The 22,283-nt window shown below is 48.4% G+C and overlaps 1 protein-coding gene across 1 annotated transcript in view; it reads left to right on the top strand.

The window, feature by feature from the left end:
• Nucleotides 1-17,900, top strand: part of PODXL (podocalyxin like) — a 92,402-nt gene extending 74,502 nt beyond the window's left edge. The window contains exons 8-10 of the mRNA XM_038378989.2: nt 1,433-1,494; nt 2,079-2,246; nt 10,003-17,900. Coding sequence (XP_038234917.1) covers nt 1,433-1,494; nt 2,079-2,246; nt 10,003-10,197 — 425 coding nt within the window. The 3' untranslated portion in view covers nt 10,198-17,900. The remainder of the gene's footprint in view (nt 1-1,432; nt 1,495-2,078; nt 2,247-10,002) is intronic.
• The last annotated feature ends 4,383 nt before the right edge of the window (nt 17,901-22,283 follow it).

Here is a 22,283-nt window from a genome sequence, read left to right as displayed (position 1 = left end):
GGCACACAGCCCTGCTACGGCGTCTCCCAACCCCCCTGCCGCTGCATGGTCACCTCAGTAACAGCCGCACCCCCTCAGGAGATTTAGGAACCCACTGCTTGGCAGAGGCTGTTTGCCAAACTGCGGGTAACAATCCGATCCCTCCCGTGCTCCATGAAGGACGCCTGCCCTTGGGGCAGGGAAGTGACTCCTGGCCTGTGAGCTGCTCTTCAACCATCCACCCTCCCTCTCTCACCTTCCCCAGTGCTGTCTGCTTCCATCACACACAGCACTGCCTGATGGCCAGAAACAGCTGGCTGGGTGTAACAGCCCTCCCGTGGCATGGGCACAGTGTACGCAGGGGCTGGGATTCGGAGCTGCCCTCTTGGGCTATGGGTATGTCTACACCGCAGTGAGGCACCCACAGCTGGCCTCAGGCTAAGGGGCTGTTTAATTGCAGTGTAGACATTCAGGCTCAGGCTGCAGCCTGAACTCTGGGATCCCCCCCCATCTCGCAGGGTCCTAGAGGCCGGGCTGCAGCCCGAGCCCGAACATCTACACTGCAATTACACAGCCCCTTAGAGCGACCCCCTTAGCCCAAGTCAGCTAGCACAGGCCAGCCACGGGTATTCAGTTGTAGTGTAGACATTCCCTCAGGGACTCAAGTACGTGCTTAGGGTGATTGTTTGAAACACTTGGTGCTTATGAGGCTGGAAACCAGTCCCCGCAGCCAATCTCGCTAGCCCTGGCTCCCAGCCCCAGGGCTGCATCCGCTCACCACGTGGCCCTAAGCCGCTGCACAAACAGGACTGCTGGAGTGGACAGAGCGCTGTGGGATCCCGTGGAGGGACCAGCCCAGCCCAGGCGGGGGCAAGGACTAGCTGGCCTGTGAGGTTTGCTCCTGCTTTGATTTCTGTTATTGTCCCGCTCTGCAGCACTTGTGTCATAGGGTCCCATGGAGGGCTCAGGCAGCCCTTCCCCCAGCTGGAGCTCTGGCACCAAAAATCTCCCTGGTTAAACGTTCCTTTGAACCACTTTGCTTTGGGCCTGGGTGTCGCGCTGCTGAAAGGTATTCGAGTTACAGCCATGGGCTCCAACCCAACAAGCATCCAGGCGGTAGGAAAAGCACAACCGGGAGCACAGCCTCCTCGGGCCCATGGCCTCCTTAACCCCATGCACCAAGCCTAACATGGAGAGAGGGCTGGGCAGTCTCCCTCTCCCGTTTAATCCTGGGCTTCTCTGCAGAGGCCCAAGGCATTGATGATGGTGGCACCGGCGGGGGGGGGGGGGGAAGGGGCTGCCATTTATTCACTGCAGGGCCTGGGGCAAGTCGCACCGTTTCCTCATGTGTGAGACGGAGCCTGAGCTCCACATGGGGTAGGCGGCATGGCACAACCGCTCGCAGCCATTACGCAGGGGCCGCCCTTCACCTCTGGCTGGTTTCTCCCTACAGCCAACGCCGCGCCCAAGGAGCTGTTTGACCTGCTGGAGACGAAGAAGGGAGAGCTCCAGCAGGTGAGTGAGTCTCCCCTCCCCGTGCCTGGACGAACCTCACTGCCCATTCCTTGGGAGGAGGCTTTGGGCGAACACTGCTCAGGGCCAGCTGCCGAGAGGATGCTGGCTGGAGCTCTGGGGCTGGAAGGCGATGGAGACAGTCCCACTGCTCCCTGCCGTGCCAGCCCCAGGGCAGTCAGCGTCTCCATTTCTAGAGGGCTTTAGCCTGTGACTAAGAGGAGCCAGTTCCCAGCTGCCTGGGCTGGCAGGGGGTGGGAACACGGGGTGGCTCTCACTCAGCCCCGCTGTTGTCCTTGGACATCCCTCCTTCCCCTCTGCGCAGGCTGCAGAGAGCCCCTGGCAGGGCAGGACAGCATAGTGCGCCCCCCCCCGTGGTGGGTGGTGTATGCCACCAGCTGAACGGCTGTTGCGTGCAGGCCCCAGGCTGGGGAGAGCGGGCAGGATCTGGGCTGCTTGCGGTGCCATGGGAAGAGGACTGCAGGGGACACCTGGGGGGCGGGTGCTCTGTCAGCGCAGCTAGGCACCGAGGGAAGGGAGTGTGGGTGCTGCTGGATCTGCCCCCTCACCCTTCCTGCCCTTGGTAGCTTGGCATCAGCAACGTCACCTACGCCAGCAAGTGGATGAAGGAGGAGACCGAGGACCGGTTCAGCATGCCCTTGATCATCACCATCGTGTGCATGGCCTGCTCCCTGCTGCTCATCGCGGCCATCTACGGCTGCTGCCACCAGCGGGTCGCCCGTAGGAAGGATCAGGTAAGCCACTCCCAGCCTCCATGCACCGGCAGGGGGCTTTCCCTTACGGCCCTGGCCCCCTCCACGGGAGGGGGGGTTTTGTTTAGTCAATCAGCAGACAGAAGGCTGGGGTGACCTGCCTGGCGGGGGAGAAGGGACCTGTGCCCTAATGGGGACTGGGTTTCTGCCACAAGCAGAGGGGTGGTGCCGGCTCAGTCAGTGGGGCTGGGCTGGGAGAAATGATATGGAGAAGTGCCCCTCCCTCCACTCATTACATTAGACCAGCAAGAGCTGGTCAGAATTTCAGCCCAGGGAAACCTGGAAATTTGGATGCAAATTGCTTTTGGTCGAGCACAAAAAATGTTTTTGGGGAATCATGCTGTTGACAATGAAACTGGTTTTCTGATAGAAAAACAAAAATGGGTAAAAGTTTTGGTAATCAAAAATCAGGGTTTGGGTTTTTTTTTTTTTTCCAAAATTTCCCCTGAATTTTTTTTTTTGATGAAACCCCACCCCGCAAAGCGATTTGATTTCTTTCAAAAAGTTTTTGGGGTTTTTAAATTTCTGGTAAAAAATAATTTTTCAACAAGCTGTACCCCAGACTCCGCCCCCTCAGGAAATCAACCAGGAGACTCCTCCCGGGGAAAGTTATGGAACAAGCTGCCCGTTATGCGGTTTCTTACACTCTCCTGTAACGGCTCTAACACTTGCCTCTATCAGAGACAGGATAGGGGACAAGATGGGCTGACAGTTCCCACATGTCTGACATTTTTAAGTGGGTGGCAAGTTTTTCCCTCAGGCTCCCGTCCAAATTAAATCCGAGATGTTTCCTTGGAGCCTAGCTCACACAGCGAGCACAGAGTCAGTCCCTGAGCACTCAGCCCAAAAAGCTGGTTTTGAAATGATGGGCAGCTTGGCTCCCTTCCCCGAGCCTGCATTCCATCCCTCTAGGCGCTCATAGTGTAGCTAAGGTAGCAGAGGATCAAAGCCCCAGTGGGAGTTACACACCTAAATACGTTTGGGGCTCTAGGCCTGAGTGCCTCCTTAGATGGGTGAGTCTGTTGTGAGCAGAACAGTAGGGTTTACAGTGGGCTGACAGGGCGTCAGACATTTCTCCTACTCCTGGCCCTTTGAGTTTCCTGGGAGGATCAGGCTCACAGCAGAACAGGCTGGGATGTTGTTCCCAGAGGTTCCCCACCAATCTGAATACTGGCCTGTACTGAGTTACTCTTGCTATCCCCTCACTGGCTCTGCTAGACAGTCATTGCATCGCTCTGTGCTGTGACTTGCAGAGACGGCTGACGTCCACAGGAGGGCACAGGCACTACGCACTTCAGATCAAAGAGCGCCAGGAGCAATGTTTGCTGCCGTAGCAATTTAACCCTTTATTTTAGCACTGCTAGGGAAATCCCTTTGCTCTGCTTTTGCAGAGTCGGGTCTCAAACCTAACAGATAAAGGCAACATCGGGTGCCAAGCTTATGAGCTAAAAGGCTGGCAATAGAATCAGCGTGAAGAGCCCAAAGACGCCAAAGTACAAGTCACCGCTGCCTAGGTTTACACAGCTTCAACTGCTACCGATAAAAGTTTGGATCCAAAGGAGAAGGAATTTGACAGTCATGTGCAAGAATCCTATGATACGACAAAACAACTAGAGGTCTTCACAAGTTATCCTGAGGGCAGTGTGGGATTTGTCAGAGAATTAGACTCCTCTTTTCAATTGGCTTAGAAATGTCTATAGAAGGTGATCACTCAGGGCTGGTCTACACTGAAAAGTGAGGTCAACCCAGTTATGACGTGTCGGGGTGTGAAAAATCCACAGTTCTGAGCGACGTTGTGAAGCTGACCTAAGCCCCAGCGTAGACAGCACTAGAATTCTTCCGTTGACCAAGCTACCTGGGGAGGTGAATTAACAGCAAGGGGAGGGGCCGTCCCATTGCTGTAGCGAGCGTCTGCACTGAATCGCTACAGCGATCGCGTCGCAGTATGATAAGTGTAGGCATAGCCTCAGTTTCAAAACCAGTTTGGAAAGAACAGCGAGGTCGACATAAGCAGTCTTGCATTGACCTAAGCTTATAGCATAGACCAGGCTTAGAGACCCATGTGCTGATGAAAGGTGCCACATTACTGGCTCTGGAGACCACAGTCCTCTGTTTATCCACAGAACAGTACAGCACCAACTTCCTACACTTGGAGCTGCTTCCGGTGTGCCCCACCTCTGAGATGAGGAGCGAAAAGACAGGCTGGTCTCTAGGTCCATTTAATTTTTGGTCACTGTGCCAAGGCCAAATCCAGGGATGTTAAAGGGAGACTGTCAGCTTGAAATTAACTATAAAAATGAAAAGACATTAGAAATAGTTACAAAACCTACTGGGGCTGGAGCCCCCCATCAGTGTGAATTCCTTGTACTGCTGTAGTGCTAAGGAGCCCTAGTCCTGGCTCAGGACTGCATTGTGCTAGGCACTGTACACACACAACTAGAGCGTACATGTTTCTCTCACTCTTCTTGCTCTGTGAGAAGCCCAACAACAGGTGCAACTCGCTGTATGGGGGAAGGAGTGACACTGACTATACACCATGACCTGTCAATGCTGGGTGTTGCCTCCTGTCGTTCAAAGGTTTAAACACATTTTCAGGCAGAAGTGTGATTTTTAGGTTCTTTTCACTGCAATGTGGATACCTGTCTGCTAGGAATTGGACTGCAGCTCAGCACACTCACTTGCCAAAGGGCCATTGGCCAGGCACAGACAGTAACAGGTATCCGTAATCGTGGGCCTGGGCTGGAGTCAGGTTGGCATCCTTGAGAAGAAAGGCTCTCTCTGCCCTGAGGAAGACAGGCCTTAGCAGTGATTTAGAAGGCTAGCTAAGAAATTGGAACAACCCATCCACTCTTCGTGGGTTTGGCTGGAGGCCTTGGGGCTCTGATCGGTATTGTGGGTTCTTGCACCTAAAGATGATACAGCCTGCCCCTTCAACTCTCTGTCTCTCTCTCACTCACTTTGTCCCAAGCACTCATTAGAGCAGAGGAGCTCTTAGCAGAGACAAAAACCAATGCTTATGGAGCACCCAGACTTGAAAATCCCTTCCCTGCTGCAGTTACCCCTCTTCGAAACCTTTGCCCATCAGCTGAGGACCCGTACACCGGGGATTTCCACCGGTGCAGCTACATCAGAGCAAACCCTTCCCATGTAGCTGAGCTACACGATTCAGCTCTCAGCCTCTTGGGACTGAAGGGACTAGACCATAGGTGTCTTCCGGGGCAGATGCAGCCTGAAGATCTAATGTAAAAGACAAGCCGATGATCTCTCTTCTCCCCTTGGCAAATACATTTCAGGCCTTCTTTAGAAATCATCAGAGCAAAAATGGGCACAAGCCCGTTTCCCCTCCCCTGTCCCTGTTGCAGGTCCTCGCTAACACCGAGGCTGGTCGCCCCTCCACCCCCAAATTTCCTTCCAAGCTTACTTAATTTGCCATGATTATTTAATCTATTAGCACGAGAGAAAAAGCTGCAGTCAAGTCACCAAACAGGAAGTGGCAGCATCCTGTCTAGACACGGAAGGACTCGCTCCTCGGCCCGTTTGTCAAGCCCCAGGGAACTAGACACCAGTCTAGATTGAAGATTAAAAGCGGGGTGAAAGTGAGGCTGATATTTGGACCGGAAAAGACCAGGGCCCCGCTTCAGAGCCAGTGAGGCTGCTCCGATGCTGGGCTGAGTTTTAAATAGAAGAAGGGGTGATGTGCCTGGGGGAGCAGAGTGGGAGGGGACAGCTGTGGCAATTCCCTGCCGTTGGCGTTGGTTCAGCTCTGTCCCTGCTGTCCTCTGTCCATGGCCCACAGCCACGTAGACTCTTGAGGCTGGGATACTTGGGTCTGATTCCGGTCGTTCGGCTTGGTGTGCGGGTGCTGGTGGAAGCCTGGGCTATACAGGAGATCAGACTAGACAGTCCGGGGGTTCCTGCCGGCCTTAAACTCTAGTCCAGTGGTTCTCAGCCTTTTGGGGCTCAGGACCCCTTTGTCAACGTTTAGAGCCTGTCGCAACCCAGTAAATAATCTAGAGGTGGAGGCCGGCGGGGGGTTTTGCTCCTGTTCTGCCCCCCAGTAGGGTTGGGTCCTGCCCAGCTCACCCCAGAGTGGCAGCTCCCGTGCTGTGGGGCTGGCTGGGCTCGGCTCTCCACGTGGCTCAGGTTTGGCCCCACCCCTGACTGGACTAAATTTGTGTGAGTGGAGCTGTGACCTGGCTCATGGGGTGGCAGGGCCACTCACTCAAATTTGGCCTACCCCGACTCCCGTCATCATGGTGGCTGGGCCAACCCTGAGTGGCACTGGGACCCCAGAGGGTGCAGTGCCTGAAGCAGGGAAGCCAGCTCAGCCAGACCTGTGGGACAGGAGCTGCCACGCAACCCTTCGAAACATTCTGGCAACGCAGTTGTGGGTCCCGACCCCTGGGTTGAGAAACCCTGCTCTGAGAGATGTGGGGAGATGGGCTAGGCTGAGTGACTCTCTGCTAGGATCAACACCCACTTCAGCTCCCCATCTATCTCCAGGGAAACATTCAGAAGCGGGTGGTTTGCGGACGCAGCGCCGAAGTGTCTCCCGCTGCACTATGTAAGTGATGGAAGTGAATGCAGCCGGCCTGAGTTGTGTGAGCACCAATCAGAGCTGCTGGCTTTATTTACAAAGCAGCACTTCTAGCCCCTGGCTCCTGAGGAGTTGCCCTGGCAGCAGCCTGGCTTTTAATATTTCTAACAGTAGCAGCTAGTAGGCCCTGTTTGTGCAAGGTGCTGTACGGCCACATAACCGACAACAGGTCTGAGCCCTGAAGAGCTTATTGCCTAAGGCCTGGGCTATACAGGAAAGTTGTGCCAGTTATGTCCATGTAGTCAGACCAATATAATCCCACCACCACCCCAGTGTGCACGCTCTGATTCCGATATAAGAACAGCTTTTCTGCTTTAGCTTAAGCCCCTTCCCAAGTACCACAAGCTAAATAAAAAAAAAAGCGCCACACACAGGAGTGAGTAGCGGGAGGGGGGTGGGGCAGGCGTTATGCCATTATATTAATAGTAATTCCTTTTGCTTATAACTGTAGCGGCTTAAATGTGCTCCTTGGGCTGTAGCAAAGCAAAAATCCCACCCACACAACAACTTTTCCATATAGACAAGACAGACAGTGTAGGAGGTAGGCAAATCAGAGGCAGAAGTGCAAGGTTCCACAGCAGGTCAGTGCCAGAGGTGGGGATAGAACCTACCACTCTGACATGCGCTTTGTCCCCTGGTTCCTGCTGTCTTTTTCATTGTAATGGGCCGCATTACACGGGAGGATTCAGCGCCCACGTTCAGCCTGGTTAGAACAGTCATCCCCCCTGGCCAGTTTGCCGTAGTCCACAGGGCAGGGGAGGAGTTTGTGGGGGAAGAGCAAGTAAAATCCAGTGCCGATTTCCCAAAAAACGAAGGCAGGGTGATCCTGGCTGTTATCCGCCCAGAAGGCCAATTTCCACCCACGGTCAAATTGAGAAAGGGAACACCAAGTAACTGTACAGAGCCACGAGCAATAAGCAGCATGATTGGTGGGTTTCATAAAGAAGAAATCCTGCCAGAAACTTATTTGCTTTGCTTTCTGCACTGAGACGGGGACCAACTGGAAAAATGGCAGTTCTGCAGAAAAGGACCTGGGAATTACAGTGGATGAGAAGCTGGATACGAGTCAGCAGTGTGCCCTTGTTGTCAAAAAGCCCAATGGCATATTAGGCTGCATTAGTAGAAGCATTGCCAGCCAGACGCGAGGGAAGTGATTATTCCCCTCTATTCGGCACTGGTGAGGCTACAGCTGGAGTATTGCATCCAGTTTTGATGCCCCCGACTACAGAAGGGAAGTGGACAAATTGGAGAGTCTCCAGCAGAGGACAACAAAAATGATTAGGGGGCTAGGGCACATGACTTACAAGGAGAGGCTGAGGAAACTGGGATTATTTAGTCTGCAGAAGAGATCAGTGAGGGGGATTGGATAGCAGCCTCCAATTATGTGAAGGAGGATGGAGCTCGACTGCTCTCAGTGATGGCAGAACAAGGAGCAATGGTCTCAAGTTGCAGTGGGGGAGGTCGAGGTTGGATATTAGGAAACACTATTTCACTAGGAGGGTGGTGAAGCACTGGAATGGGTTGCCTAGGGAGGTGGTGGAATCTCCATCTTAAAGGTTTTTAAGGCCCAGCTTGAGCCTTGACTGGGATGATTTAGTTGGTATTGGTCCTGCTTTGAGCAGGGGATTGGACTAGATGATCTCCTGAGGTCTCGTCCAACCCTAATATTCTGTGATTCTATGTCAAATGGATTTTAGCAAAGCATTTGATGTAGTGTCTCTTAAAGTCTTATTGGAACTGGCTTGGATAGGAACACTCGAATAACTAGTAAAAGGCTAAACCCCAGGTAATGGTAAACCAATGTAGCTGGGGCAGAAGTCTATCCACATTCTACAGTGATGGCTTGTTAGCATCACAGCTGAGCTAGGAGCGTGGCTAGACCACCACATTCAGAACACAGACTGATGATACGAAACTGGAAGAAGTGGCAAGAACCAACCAGAACAAACAAATTCTCTAAAGAGCCCGAGAGAGATTGGAAACATGTGCAGAAAAGAAATATGCACTGGGAAAGGCCCATGTGAGGACATCTGGGGGATGCTCCCTCAGGCACCTGACCAGTGCAAGACACCTGCGAGGAGCAACAATGCCCAAAGAGACAACAGAGGGACCATGGACAGCAAGTTAGACGGGAGTGGGCAATGAGACACGGCTGCAAGATGAGCCGGTGTAATATCCAGCTGCACATGCTTGGCCATCACAGCCAGAGCAGGGAACTAATAATCTCTCCTGCTCTGGTGTGACCGTTCCTAGAGCATCAGATTCATTTCCAGGCACCATATCACTAGAAAGATGAGGTGAATCAGGAGTGAAATAGTGAAGCCCAATGCCTTGGGACGAGCCTGGACAAGAAAGACAGTGGGGAGCGTAGAATGGAGAACAATGCTTCATGGCTAAGGGGAGATGGAGCGGATGAGCTATTTGTCCTTTCCCATCTCTGACTTCTGTAACAGAGGACTAAGGTGGGACTCTATGGCATTATTTATACAGAGGCACTTTGTGACCCTAAGTGGACTGTAAACCAAGGGTGGCCCCAGTCAAAGAAGGTTCAGCGTGAAAAGCAGGATTTTTCTTGTCTTGGGAATGCCAGGACGACAGGTGCAGAAACAGAGTGGAGCAGGCTAGTTCTGAATGACGATGGGCTGCTGAGCTCAGGAAAGGCCTTGCTGAAGGAATCAGAATCTGGTGAGATGAGCCGGGGAGACTGCCCATCTCTGGCCCTGGGCGTGAGGAGCTGAGGTAGAACCAAGCCACCAGCTGCACTGCACTTCAGACTCACTCTCTTTTTAAAATTCACTGATTGCCTAGCTTCAAAGGCAGGCATAGCTGACAGATTCTCCACAGAGCCCTGCCAAGGTACCTCAGTCCTGACCCACAGTACCCCAGCCTGCTCCAGTCCATGCCCCTTCATTCCCATTGCTGCGCACTTCCACCCTGACCTACAGCACCCCTGACTAGTCTAGTTTTGGTCATGGCCAGGAAAGTCACACTAACATGTCTGGTTGTGAGACGACTGTGCAGTGTGGACAGATGTTGTGAGGATAAGGTTGGCAGCTAGGAAATGCAGTACGTTTAACCACAGACCAACTACACTCTCGTTTTCACCACAGATTTCTGTTTTTTTTTCTTGTCCCTTTCTAGCAACGCCTGACAGAAGAGCTACAGACCATGGAGAATGGCTACCATGACAACCCGACCCTGGAGGTGATGGAGACCTCCTCAGAGATGCAGGAGAAGAAGGTGAACCTGAACGGGGAGCTGGGAGACAGCTGGATTGTCCCCATGGACAACCTCACAAAAGAGGAGCTAGAGGGAGAGGAGGACACGCATTTATAAAAGTGACATGAAACTCTACCAGCAAAAACAAAAAACAAAACAAAAAAGCAGCCCCAAAATGATCAGAGCCACAAGTGCCATCGCTTGGAGCATCCTGTGGAGCAAGGAGACACACTGGTGCCTGAATGCCCCGTTGAGGCAGGAGACCATGACTGGAGTTTGCTCTGGCCCAAACGTTGGTCAATCAAAACACATTCACTGTCCAGACTAGGTTGTATTTTTGTTTCTAGAGCAGGAGAGCACCTGTATTTAAGCCTTGACTAGAGGAGACAAGAAAGTTCAGCTTCTGGCCATCATAAAAGGATAAGAGTTGACGGCAGCCTGCAGGGCTTGTCAGCCTTTTCCATACTGGGACCCCTTCCATCTAGCTGGATCTAGTATTATGGGAAGGGCAGAGTGGGCTGGAAACCCTGGATACAGAATGATCAGAAGCCTCTGGTGCCTAACGGGGTACTCCAGAAACTGAGTTAGCATCATAGCGGATTTGCTTTAGTGAAGGGTGCTACTCAGGGTGGAAGGGCTGGAGGCAAAGGGCTCGCGATCTACTATCAGCTCTTTGCTCTGCCGTCATGTGCATCACCTGGTGCCAGTGCCCAGTACATTGTGAGCCTCTGCATCCTGTTCTTTTTCCATCACTGCTCCCCAGGAGAAGGAGGATCTTTCCCCCATGTAACCTCCACCGTCACCTGCAGCTTGATAGTCAAACTTCCAGATTCCACTCCAATCAAATGAGGGGGGAGTGCCATCTAGTGGTGAGAGTACGGGGTAGGGTGATCAGGGGATTTGGGGGGGTCCATTCTGTGACCTCAAAGAAGTCATTTAGGTGCTCTGTGCTTTTGTTTTTCCCATTTGTTATATGCAGAGAAGCTTTATAGACGTGCCAGTTAAGTCACAGGAGATAAGAGAAAGAGCAGCGACTGCCCTCATCCCAAGCCACATGATTTCCTGGTTATTTGCCAAGTCTCCCTGGAATCCCTATGGAAAATGCTTTGCAGTCACCAAAGCTTCCCCTGCCAACCACCAGCAATCACTCCTGGGTCCTTAATACTCCCTCTGTCCTACATGGACCTTCCTGGCCTGCAGTGTGACTTACACTGAGGATACACCCTTCCTTCAGGACAGGGGTGATGTTAAGGCTCCAAGACTGCACTTCTGCTGGGGTTTTTTAGCCATTTATGTAGATGTTGCCGTGAGATACTGCCTTCTCAAGCCATTAAAATGCAGCAGTTTTCAGATACCGTAGTGTCCTTACTACAGCGAATAAAACAGAGTTATTTAATTGTGGGCTGGAATCGTGTCCATAAACAGGCTAAGCAAGAGGTACCTGCACTGCCTCTGCCATTCAAATGAAATTCCCAAGCCCGTTTTTTTTAGCTCCTAGCCCAAAGGTCATAGAAGTTTAAAGGGCAAGTGTGTAAGAAGCCCCTCACGTATTTAGGGAGGGTCGCAGTAAGGGTCCTTAGTGCGATCTGCATTTGAAGCAGGACCAAACTCCCTGTTTCATCATTGTAGCCAATGACAAAGTCACTCGAAACGCACCTTGAAGTTTTTCACTGATGATAAAAAGGCATCTAACAGCAGGCAAATAAGAAACTACCACCTTGATGGTGCGGGGCGCAGGCAGACTCCAGAAATGCAGTTCTGACAGGAATGTATGAATGGAAAGGAGAGAGTCAAACTCATTATGTAAGGCAAGGGCTAGTGCTGGGGAGAAACTTAGTGAAGTAGCTGCTGTTAACCCAAAAATTCTCTTACACACCTGGAAATCTGTCATGTGCCAGAACAGGGCTAGCCCCGCCCCCGCCCCAGCTCTGACCCTGAGACATCTCACATGCCTTCCTAGGGGGAAAGCGTTAGTAACACCGGCAGCTCTCAGAGCAAATCCAGGCGCTATTAGAGAGACAGTGAAACAGCAACTGGCATTTCTAGAAAGAGCCAAACCAGTCATCTGTTCCATGGTGGGCAGTAATCGCTTCAGGTTTCCTTTAAGGACATTTGTTTCACTCCTGAGATCAGTCAGAAACACTGCAAAGGCCCCCAACACAGGATTAGAAGAAAACGGACCGAGGCTGTTTTACAGACTGAAACTGACCTGCTGAAACACACACAAGCCATGCTCCCTGTGCCATAAACAGAAGAATGTGTTAGGGCCCAGTGGAACTAGGAACCTAAAGTCAGTGCCAAAATTAGATCTGGTCTGAGTGAAGTGAGCTAGTCCCACTTCTGGCAGAATTTTGTGCAATCAGTTCATTTGAAAGCTATGCCAAGCTGCAAAGGAAAAAAGAACTCAGCAATCAATTGGGGAGGAGCTCGCCTAATGTCCTATCCAGATCCGGTTGGCACAGGTGAATTTCTGCCAATTCACGCACCTAGTTGAAATCAACAGATTTCAAATGTAGGAAAGGTGAGTGGAGGTTGCATCAAGCTCTGAAGGCTTGACTTAATATTTAATCTAAAACGTTACAAGAGATACAAACTGCAATGCCTCAGACAGGTGTGTGTGTAGGGTATTTTCGTAAATATGGGGGTGAAAAGTTAATGTAAGTGCAAAGAAAAGCATATGGATAGTGTTCTCACCTGCATGCAGTCAGTTCCCTCAATTCTGTTACTGGTTTTACCTCTCAAACGAGGCTGGTATGTTTGGTTGGTACACTGGTATGTCCGGATGGCCCCTCTAAGTGTTTCTTCTTTAAAAGCCTGTGTACTTGCTGATCGATGGTGCTGAGATGCCCGCTGAAAAGACTACTTCAGTGGCAAATCCGGGGCTGGATTTTGACGTTCAGACCTTTTTCTTTAAAAGCCCCACTGTTCTGGGCACTTTGCAAAGGTTTATTAACAAAGGAGCCCAGGATAAGGCCATTTCACTAAATCCGCTCTGCTGCGCAGCATCTACATTACTTTAGAACGATCACAGCAATTTCTCACGAGCCAGCTGGGTTATGGGTTTGCTGAAGGCATAGAGAACTCACCAGTGAGCTAAGTCAGGCACGTGTCCTGGCGCATGTTAAAAGTGTAACAGCCAGATGAACAGAAGTGGAGGAGGGTGTGGAGAAGGGTGTGGAGACAACATCTCTCGACACGTAGCATTCTTTTGATCTGAGCCGCCTAGTCACTTGGATCAAAATGTGCTGGAACCTGTGGTCCCTGTAGGCTGCACCTCTGTATTATAGAGAAGGGTGGCTACACTCTGCTCCTGCCTATGCATAATTGGGGCTGCAGGTTCCTCTGCTTAGCAGCTCCCACAAACTCATCAGTCACCTATAAATCAAGAGAGAATTTGCTTTAGCTTCTGCTTGTAGCAGAGATGAAAGGGCAGCTATGAATTCCACAAACTATTGTTTTGTGGCCAATTTGGTTTACACATTGCACAGCTAAGGTGTTAATGAGATTTTGCAGCGGGGAAGTGTCAGTGAAGCAAAAGCCGCCTCTTCATGTCACCACCTTAGGAGGCAAACAGTTTGGAAATCACCTACCTATTGATTTGGATTGCGCCAGGCTGGGCATCTAAACCTGTGAGAGCCTTGAGAGGTATCAGCAGAAGGCAAACTACAGGGAGCTGCACTTAAATTCCAAGGTCATTGTTGCTGCAGTCAGCCTAGCATCACTCACGCTAACACAGTACAGCGCTATTCCCCCTCATGGCTGGGCACCATAGAGCAATTCTTAAGTATTGCCGCCACCCAAGTGTTGCCCTTGCTTGAGTCATGGGCAGGGATGGACTGGTGGATAAAGTATGAGCAAAAGGAGCAGCAGCATTAGCCAAGTCAAGCCACTGTACAGATTCCAGCCACTAGAAGGGGCATCGCTGCTTTAGGATTGTACCAGTATTGCAGGACAGACCAAAATTTCATTACAGGAGGTGCCGGGGGAGGGAACAGAAGAGTTCACATTTCTGAGACACTTTTTTTTTTTTTGTTTTTGTTTTTTTTTTTAGAGTCTGATCTAGAGGTGAGTTTCCAGAGTGTGTTTGTCTCCCTCCTCTCCCCTAGGACCCATCATCATCCCAGGGCTGCTATGTCTACAGGAACTAAATCTGAGAAAGTTCTGAATTTCTTCCCAGATTTCTTATTTATCAAGTCTCCCTCCAGCACAGTCTTAATTTTAAGAACCCGCAAAAGGCATCACTGAAGGCAAGAAGCAGAAGTCTGAGCGGGTACAAGAAACAGGGTATTTCCCCATCTGAAACTCAACTAGGCCCCAATCCTGCCATCTGATCAGCCCCGGCAGCCCCTCACGCCTACCTTTCAGCTCACTGAAGTCAGTGGAGCTCGGCATAGGTGCAAGGAGGATCCTTGTGTGGCTCATAGCATAGGGCTGGGGTGCTGGCGCTGAAGAACCCATTATCTGTTGCAGACATTACGACAGAGCCCCGATAGCCCTTGGGCTGGCAGAAGGGCTGGTTAAATCAAAGGGATTTTTGCCTACATAAGAACTTCAGGCCAATGTTTACAAAAAACTCCCTAAGCCCCGATAATTTATCCTTTTCTCTAAAAAGGGCTTGATTTTATTTAGGCAACAAATTTAGGTGCATTTTTAAAAAAAAGGTTTTCACAGTACAAAACCCAAAACGATTACTTCTGCTCTCTTTTTAAAGGGACACCCTCCACTTTAAAAAAGGAATCACACTTCTGGCCCTAAACACTGTACTCTCGACTGTTGTAAGGACCATCTTGTTCATCTTCTGTAACAGAAAGTGATTAGATAATTATTTTTCTTCTGCCTTTCCGGTTCATGGTCAAGTTCAGTTTCTCTGTGTAACCAGCCTCTCTTGTTTTTGTGGGTCTTTAACACAGCAGCAGCAGCGAGAACATTTTAAAAGATAGGAACTGGATCGTGAAACCACAATAGGTGACAGGAAGTCACGTGGGCAGGTGTCGTGGTAACAAGTTACTTTAAACCTTTTAAAAGTTTAAAAGGGCTCAAGTGGACCATGTCCCTTTAATTTAATCTACACCATTGTGAACCCAGAGACTGTCGTGTGCCGGTTCAGGAGATGCAGAAAATGAAAGTAACCTCCTTAATTCGAAGGCAGTGTGGTCTGAGGACAGGGTATTAGAGTGGGAGTCTAGAGACCTAGGTTCTGGCCCTGGCTCTGAAACCTAGGGCAAAACACTTCAGGGTGGATTTTAAAAGGTATTTAGGCACCTAACTCCCATTGGTTTCAGTTACAAGTGAGAACTTGTCCAGGATAACAGGGAAATCTCTGAAGCTTGGGACATGCTTCCTCAGGTAGGGGAAGTACGTAACCCAGACCTGCTTGATGTGTTCTGTCCACTTCGAGTGGCACCGAGACTGTCTAGAGATGGATGAGTCTGCTACAGCCTCACCTAAGAGGCACATGGCTTTTATCTCATGCAGTAGAGGCTCATACACAGAGCCTCCCAGGTTTGACCCCACCCAGGGTCTGTCAGTGTTACACCTACATACTTTTAAAAATCTGGCCCTTACTCTGTGCTGTCGAAGTGTAAAGTTTCCAGAAACAGCACCCAAGTTCCATTTCCAAAAGCAAAAGACACTTAAGGAGCCTTACCATGAGTGAAAGCCCGAGGCGCTTACATGTCTGAATGTATAAATATGGGAAAACGTTACCCAAGATCCTGGTCTGTGACTCAAGGGGAATATTTACTCTCGTTGGTAGAGCGGGTTCAGATTTACAGAGGAAGAGAGCTATGCATGGAGTGTTACGCATTTCCCTATCCAGGCCGAGAAAAGTGCAGACCAGCAGGAATGGTGACAAAGTAACAGACTTTTCGGAGTCTCGGGTGTTAAACATCCAAGGTATTCACACAGGCTAAAGGTTAGGGGGGAGGAAGGATCTCAACCAGAACTGAATACCCAGTACAAGGAATCTGTAAACTCTGATATGAAGTAACCCTTCCCCCTTCTCTCGTACACTGAAAGAGTCTGATAAGTGTTTAAACAAGTGTATGTTCAATATGTAAATATTACTGCTAGTGGTGTGGCAATGTACTTAGCACACTTTGCATATTTGTGCGCTGCTTTGGGGGGAAATAAAGTGAAGGTTCAGAGCCCAGTGCTCTGCGAGCAGCCCCACTGACATGGCTAGGAGTACTCACACAGGAAAGTACTTCTTCGCCTCCAGCAGGGGGATGAGAATCTGACCAAACTAAGGGGATGTTCATTTCAGGCTATAGCTTGCCAATGGGACGCTGCAGATTAAGATTTGTGGTAGGCCCAGAAGAATCTTGCTGTGTTCTAGGGTGAAGCGGGATGGCTAAAACTGACCAACAGTGGCCAAGTGACAGGCTTTGAAGCGTGCTGTTGTATTAGAACAAGCAGCTTTGTTTTCATATTTAAACAGGCTCAACCTGCTGTTGTGATGATACAAAAAGCCTTAAGGAGCTAGTCTCAGCATTTCCAATAACTTTCATAACCATGTTGATTCACAGTTGTTCTAATGGACAACTCAGCCATTTGCAAGCTTGTGCAGCTGCCCTTTTACATAGTGTTGGGTGTCTCTGCTTGTTTGTGCCAAGGAATCTTTAATGGCAGGATATCATCATAAAGGCCTCAATTCAGCAAATCATCCCTATTCAACTAACTTCTTCTCTCTCTATATGTTCTTATACCATGCTCATCACCAGAGCACCCGAGTGCCTTCTGCCATGTGACGAACATCTGTCTCGTTCTCTCACCTAACCACAGGTGAAAGCCACACGTTTAGGCGGGCTAGGGTGTTTTTTGTTTTGTTTTTTAAATACACATGTTGCTATTTATGTTAGAGGAGGCAAGATCAAAAATATCCACCTTGCACTTGGAGCAGAAAGTGGTTCTCAGCTTTAAGTGCATGCTTAAGCCCTACTGAAATCAGATATATACTTAACTGCTTTGCTGAACGGGGTTCAGAGACCTGATATCACAGATTGGAACACCACGGTGCAGGCCCAGGGCCTATCACTGAAATTACAGGTCTCATTCAGAGCAAACAACATTGCTCAGCAAGCAGTGACTAAACTTTTGAAGGGGAATTGTGAAATTTATTTATTTTTCCATAACACCATATTTTTAAAACACAAGAATCTTAAAATATAGATTTTTTCCTCCTCCCACTTTTTAAATAAAGATTTCCTATGAAGAATGGAAAGCGATACAGAGTAGATCATGTTCTTCAAAGTCCACTAGGAAATAGGAGAACTAGAAAATGCAACTTTGAGCATATTTGGCCTTAAAACTTCATAGTATAATGTAGCCATAATTGTGTATGTGAGACCAAAAAAATGAAAATCCTCCCAAAAACAATAGCTTTAACATAAAGACACACTGTACAAATAGAGATTGTTACCTTCACATTTTGGTAAGACAAGTTCTTGCAAGACTTCTATTTTCAGAATCATAGAAGGAAAGTGTAAATAATGCATATTTTATGCTCATAGTCATATGCCATGGTCCAGCTGACAGGAGGTTTATATTACTGCCACCACAGCAAAATTATACCTAAAATAGACTGTGGGGAGGGAAAATACATGTTTAAAGAGGCTATTTTGTTGTTGAATGTTTCACATGTACACAATACAGCTATCTTGTGTGCTGTAGAGTGGCATCTCTCGTAGGGACAGGAGTCTGATTTACACTGGAAGTTACTGAGCAACTGGATTGTAGAGATTATAATTCTTGCATTTTCCTACAAAATATATTTTGAAGACACCATGTATTTCTGTCAATAAACATTCTTGTGTGTAAAACAGGACTTAGTTTTTGGTTGGGGCGAAGGGGGGACTGCTTGCGATAAAGGGACATTGCCACAAATGAAGCATAAATTGCAAGTATATTGCCAATATTTAAGATTGCTTTGAGTTAAACATCCTTGCCACAGGGTCCACTCACTGAGTGGCACCACCTGCTGGCCGCCCTGGGAATTAACTCTTCCAGGGTTGTGCTCTCCCTCCAGTGGCATCTTCTCCCCATTCTGCCTTGCTCTGCAGCCCCTACTCACTCCCAGATCTGCAATTTCCTCTTCATGGCATGGCTCTCCGGCCAGGTCATTAAGGTCCTCCCGTTCTGGGGAATTCAACGTCCAGGCCCACTGGCTGGCATATCCAAGCTCATGCCACTTCCCAGTAGCTGGGAGGGAAACTCAGACCCGCCCTCTACACTGCATTCCAGCCCAGGGACCCTAACAAGCAGCCACAGTCCCTGTACAGTCCTACCTCTTGCTGCCGTTTCCTTGGGCCTTTTCCTACTTATATGGCTTCCCTCACTCTGTATTTGCCAGCCTCCAACTCCCTCCACTCAAAGAGTGACTGCAGCCCACTTCCCTGCAGCCACTCTCATCAACAGCCCCTATCTGCAGCCAGCTACCTGGCTTTACACAGGCCCCGCCTGTTCCTGCACAGGTGAGCCTGTTCCTTTAATTAGGGCTTTCCTCTCAGTGTTTAGTCTACTAAGTTAATTAGCCCATCTGGCCTCCATGAACTCCTCCTAATGCTGTGTGGGGTGGACACCTCCCCACAATCCCTGTACAGTGTCTGAAACCCAGAAACATGCTAGTGAATGGGCTGACTGTTCCATGGAGGGTGGGAGGAGTGTCTCCTGTACATGTCACTGTTTGCATTTTATCCCACTTGTGCATCTTCCCCCAACCCCCCACCCCACTTATGCTTGACTGTATATTACTTACAAATACAAAAGCTGTAATTGATTGTTAAGCACCAGATCCATGGCACACAGACACACAGCTAAACACTGATTTCAGTACTCAGGATACCCTTTCAGCTCTTTGTGGAATATAAGAATGCTAGACAGACTTGCCCCAATTATTTTTGCGGAAACCTGTAATACACATTCAATATGTACCAAAAAACCCAATTTCCATGTGCCCCCTCCAAAAGGTGCATTCAGTTCCTAAGAGAAAATGGTACTGGAATGAACACACAGTAGCCAAAATATCACATCCTGTTGGTATATATAATTTTATTAAGAAAAAAATGAAAATACATTCTTTCCATATGTACATTACATACAGCGGAATTCTACATGTCATTGTTCACCAGCTCACCCATTCATTTATTCACAGAGCAGTGCTTACATATTTACCAACCCAGGAATCATAACATGGCCAAGGGCCAGAGAAGGGAAATTAACATTCCAAGCTGCAAAAAAGAAAAAAATGTGAATAGCTGAGGTGGTATGTCAGGAAGAGGTGACAGATGCAGATAGACAATTCTGTCAGTATCTTAGAGCATTCATTATTACTGTGGTGTGTGTCCTAAGAGCTCTGTACGAGTATTCAACACAGACCTCGACCTGCTCATGAAAATGTCACTGCAACTCACAGATACTCTTTCTGCAGGACCCTCGTTGATTCAAACGTTCTCCTGTAACTCACAGTCCAGATCTCCTATGGCAGGGGTTGAAGGTAAGGCAAATGATCAGTGAATAAAGAAAAGGAGTACTTGTGGCACCTTAGAGACTAACAAATTTATTAGAGCATAAGCTTTCGTGAGCTACAGCTCACTTCCTGTAGCTCACGAAAGCTTATGCTCTAATAAATTTGTTAGTCTCTAAGGTGCCACAAGTACTCCTTTTCTTTTTGCGAATACAGACTAACACGGCTGCTACTCTGAAACCTGTGATCAGTGAATGTCCACGTAACAGGACTCAAAAGGGCACAAGTGTACTTAGGACTGTCTTAGAAATGCAACTAGGCACCAAGTCAGAGATTAAACAAACGAAGATGTGCAAAATTCTTGACTAGGGGAAGTTCAGATCTCAAAGCACTATATGGGGGACAGCTTTTGGGGGCTTAATGTGGGTGGAGGGAAAGGAATGAGGTTCTATTTCAAAGATTACGACAACAGTCAACATATACTCTCTATGTGCAGGCACAACTCCTGTTAGCATTCATGGGAACCATGCAATGTCAGATTCAATCCCCTTCCCAGATTATCATGGCTATAAATCATCAATTAAGCAGGTGCTACTAACTCAAGATAGCGGGATGGAGGATAATGGCCCTTTGCCCAAATGGTACAAGGGGAAAAGTTTGCAGTGGGCAGCATTAAAATCTCTGCAGTCACTGTCCAAGGTACTGTAAATAACTATAGCCTCTATATATAGGGCTTGGTGCATCTCTGTCCCACAACTGTTGGGTGTGGAGATTTTAATGACATCCACTGAGACTATCACAGCTTAGTCCAAGCAGCCAGTGAACCTAGAGATACAAAACTTGCTCTAGGTGTTTTAAGGTGGGAGGGAAAACAATTGAGGTGTGACCTGGCATCAGGTCTTTGTAAAAGTTTGCATGTGTAAAATCAATCTGATAATCATATGCAGAAGTTGCTGGAATGCAATCTCGCAATATCCCAGAGTGAACTAGAGGGTCCAAGTTAGTAGACTGAAAACCTAGCCATCAGGCCATTGATTTAAAGTCAGACTCTGCAAACTGTGCACAGAACTCATATCAGCTTCACCATGAACTCTGCAGGAACAGTTTGCAAGATTAAGCCCTACAACCAGAGCACAGGGTTTATCTGCCCAGAGAATGACACAGGAGGTAAGCAAGGTGCTCACTCTCACCCCAAGGGGGCAACCTTAAGACATTAACCTGCGGCAGATGAGGACGAAAACAAAGACATTACATTTTCAATGCTATTCTGCCTTTTAAAATATCCTGGTAATTGAAAATCATCAAGCATAACTACAGGATGGAAAGGGTTAAAAAAATCCAGCTTCTCACTCAACATAGCTGCTCCCCAGGCTTCACTAAGTCTTACACGTAGAGTTTAACCAAAGCAAATTAATGAATTTTCACCCCTGCAGCAGAGTCAACACCGCTATGGGAGATCAAGCTGGCTACTCTCCTGTCTCATGCAGCAGCAAAGCTGACAGCAGAAATAGGTATCGGAGGCAGAAAGAATGGCTGGTGTTTGGATCCCAGAATCTCTGCGGTTAGTCATTTTATGTACTTGTAAATTGAGCAGTTTATCAGAACTGAAGACAGACACTTTTTAAAAATCACTTTTCTCTCAGAACAGAACTAAGTCATTTCCCAAAGATTTCGAAGATCACCTCCCCTAAAACAAGATGCTCTGTGAAAGGCAGCTGTAGCACCTTGCAGCGGTTGTGTTTGAAGGAAGTGTGTATCAATTGGTTCAATACCTTGGATAGCGATGTATTAGGTAATTATACAGAATGAATTTTTAAATCAACATTGAGAAACATGTGCCATTTAGTGTCTACAAAGCTTGGAACAGTGTAGGTGTGTCCGTGGGAGCTGAGATTTTGGTACAGACCTCTTCTTCTGTTTTCAGTTAAAAGTAGTTCACCCAAGTTAGCCCAGTTTTTTTTGTTAAGCTTTAAGTAGAAGGAACTTTAGAACATCTTCCAGTTGGATCTCCCTTGCTTCCAGTTGTCAGATGTATTTTCTAGGTCCTACTTTTCATCTTTCAAGATGGCCACTTCTGGTTGGTTTGTTAATTACTCTGTATTGCATCTGATATCTCCTAACAGGTTCTAAACAGATTTGCTTCTCTTTGCAGCTGGGCACAGTGAGCGGAAAAGCGTTGTCTAACATTATACATCCATTTAATGCTCTCATGTGGCAGCAAAGCCTGCCTGAAGTGCAGCCCAGGATTTGGAAGATGTTGCTCTTGCACTAATTTCATTTTTAAAAGGAGCCAGATGGGTAATCTATAAGGAATCTGGATAGTGGGAGGACACATTCATTCCTAATGGTGCGAATTTATAGATTGGAGGTAAAAAGGGAGGGGAGAGGTTTCAAAAATTTTTGCATATGGAACAGCCCACTTAATAAAGCAATTTATGAGGCCTACCCTCCCTCCTGTCCCTGCTCTATTTCTCTTCCTATTTGCAACAGGGAAGGATGGCAGAGGAGTCTGCAATTTACAATAAACCCGGAAAGCTGATAATTAACTGTTGACTATTAATATCTACATGACAAGCATAATCTTCAATCCATTATTTAGCTTGTTAACTTCAACACAAGATCTCTGTCCTCATACTTCTGCATAGGAGCTAGCACACTGCTGATGCAATATAAAATCATATGCCACCCTAGGAATGAGGGTCTATTACAGTCTGGGGCCTCTAGGTCCTGACCAGAATGT

Source organism: Dermochelys coriacea, chromosome 1, assembly GCF_009764565.3.
Source record: "Dermochelys coriacea isolate rDerCor1 chromosome 1, rDerCor1.pri.v4, whole genome shotgun sequence".
NCBI lineage: Eukaryota > Metazoa > Chordata > Testudines > Dermochelyidae > Dermochelys > Dermochelys coriacea.
The sequence above is the reverse complement of the archived record's forward strand: the minus strand, read 5'-3'. Positions and strand labels throughout refer to the sequence as shown.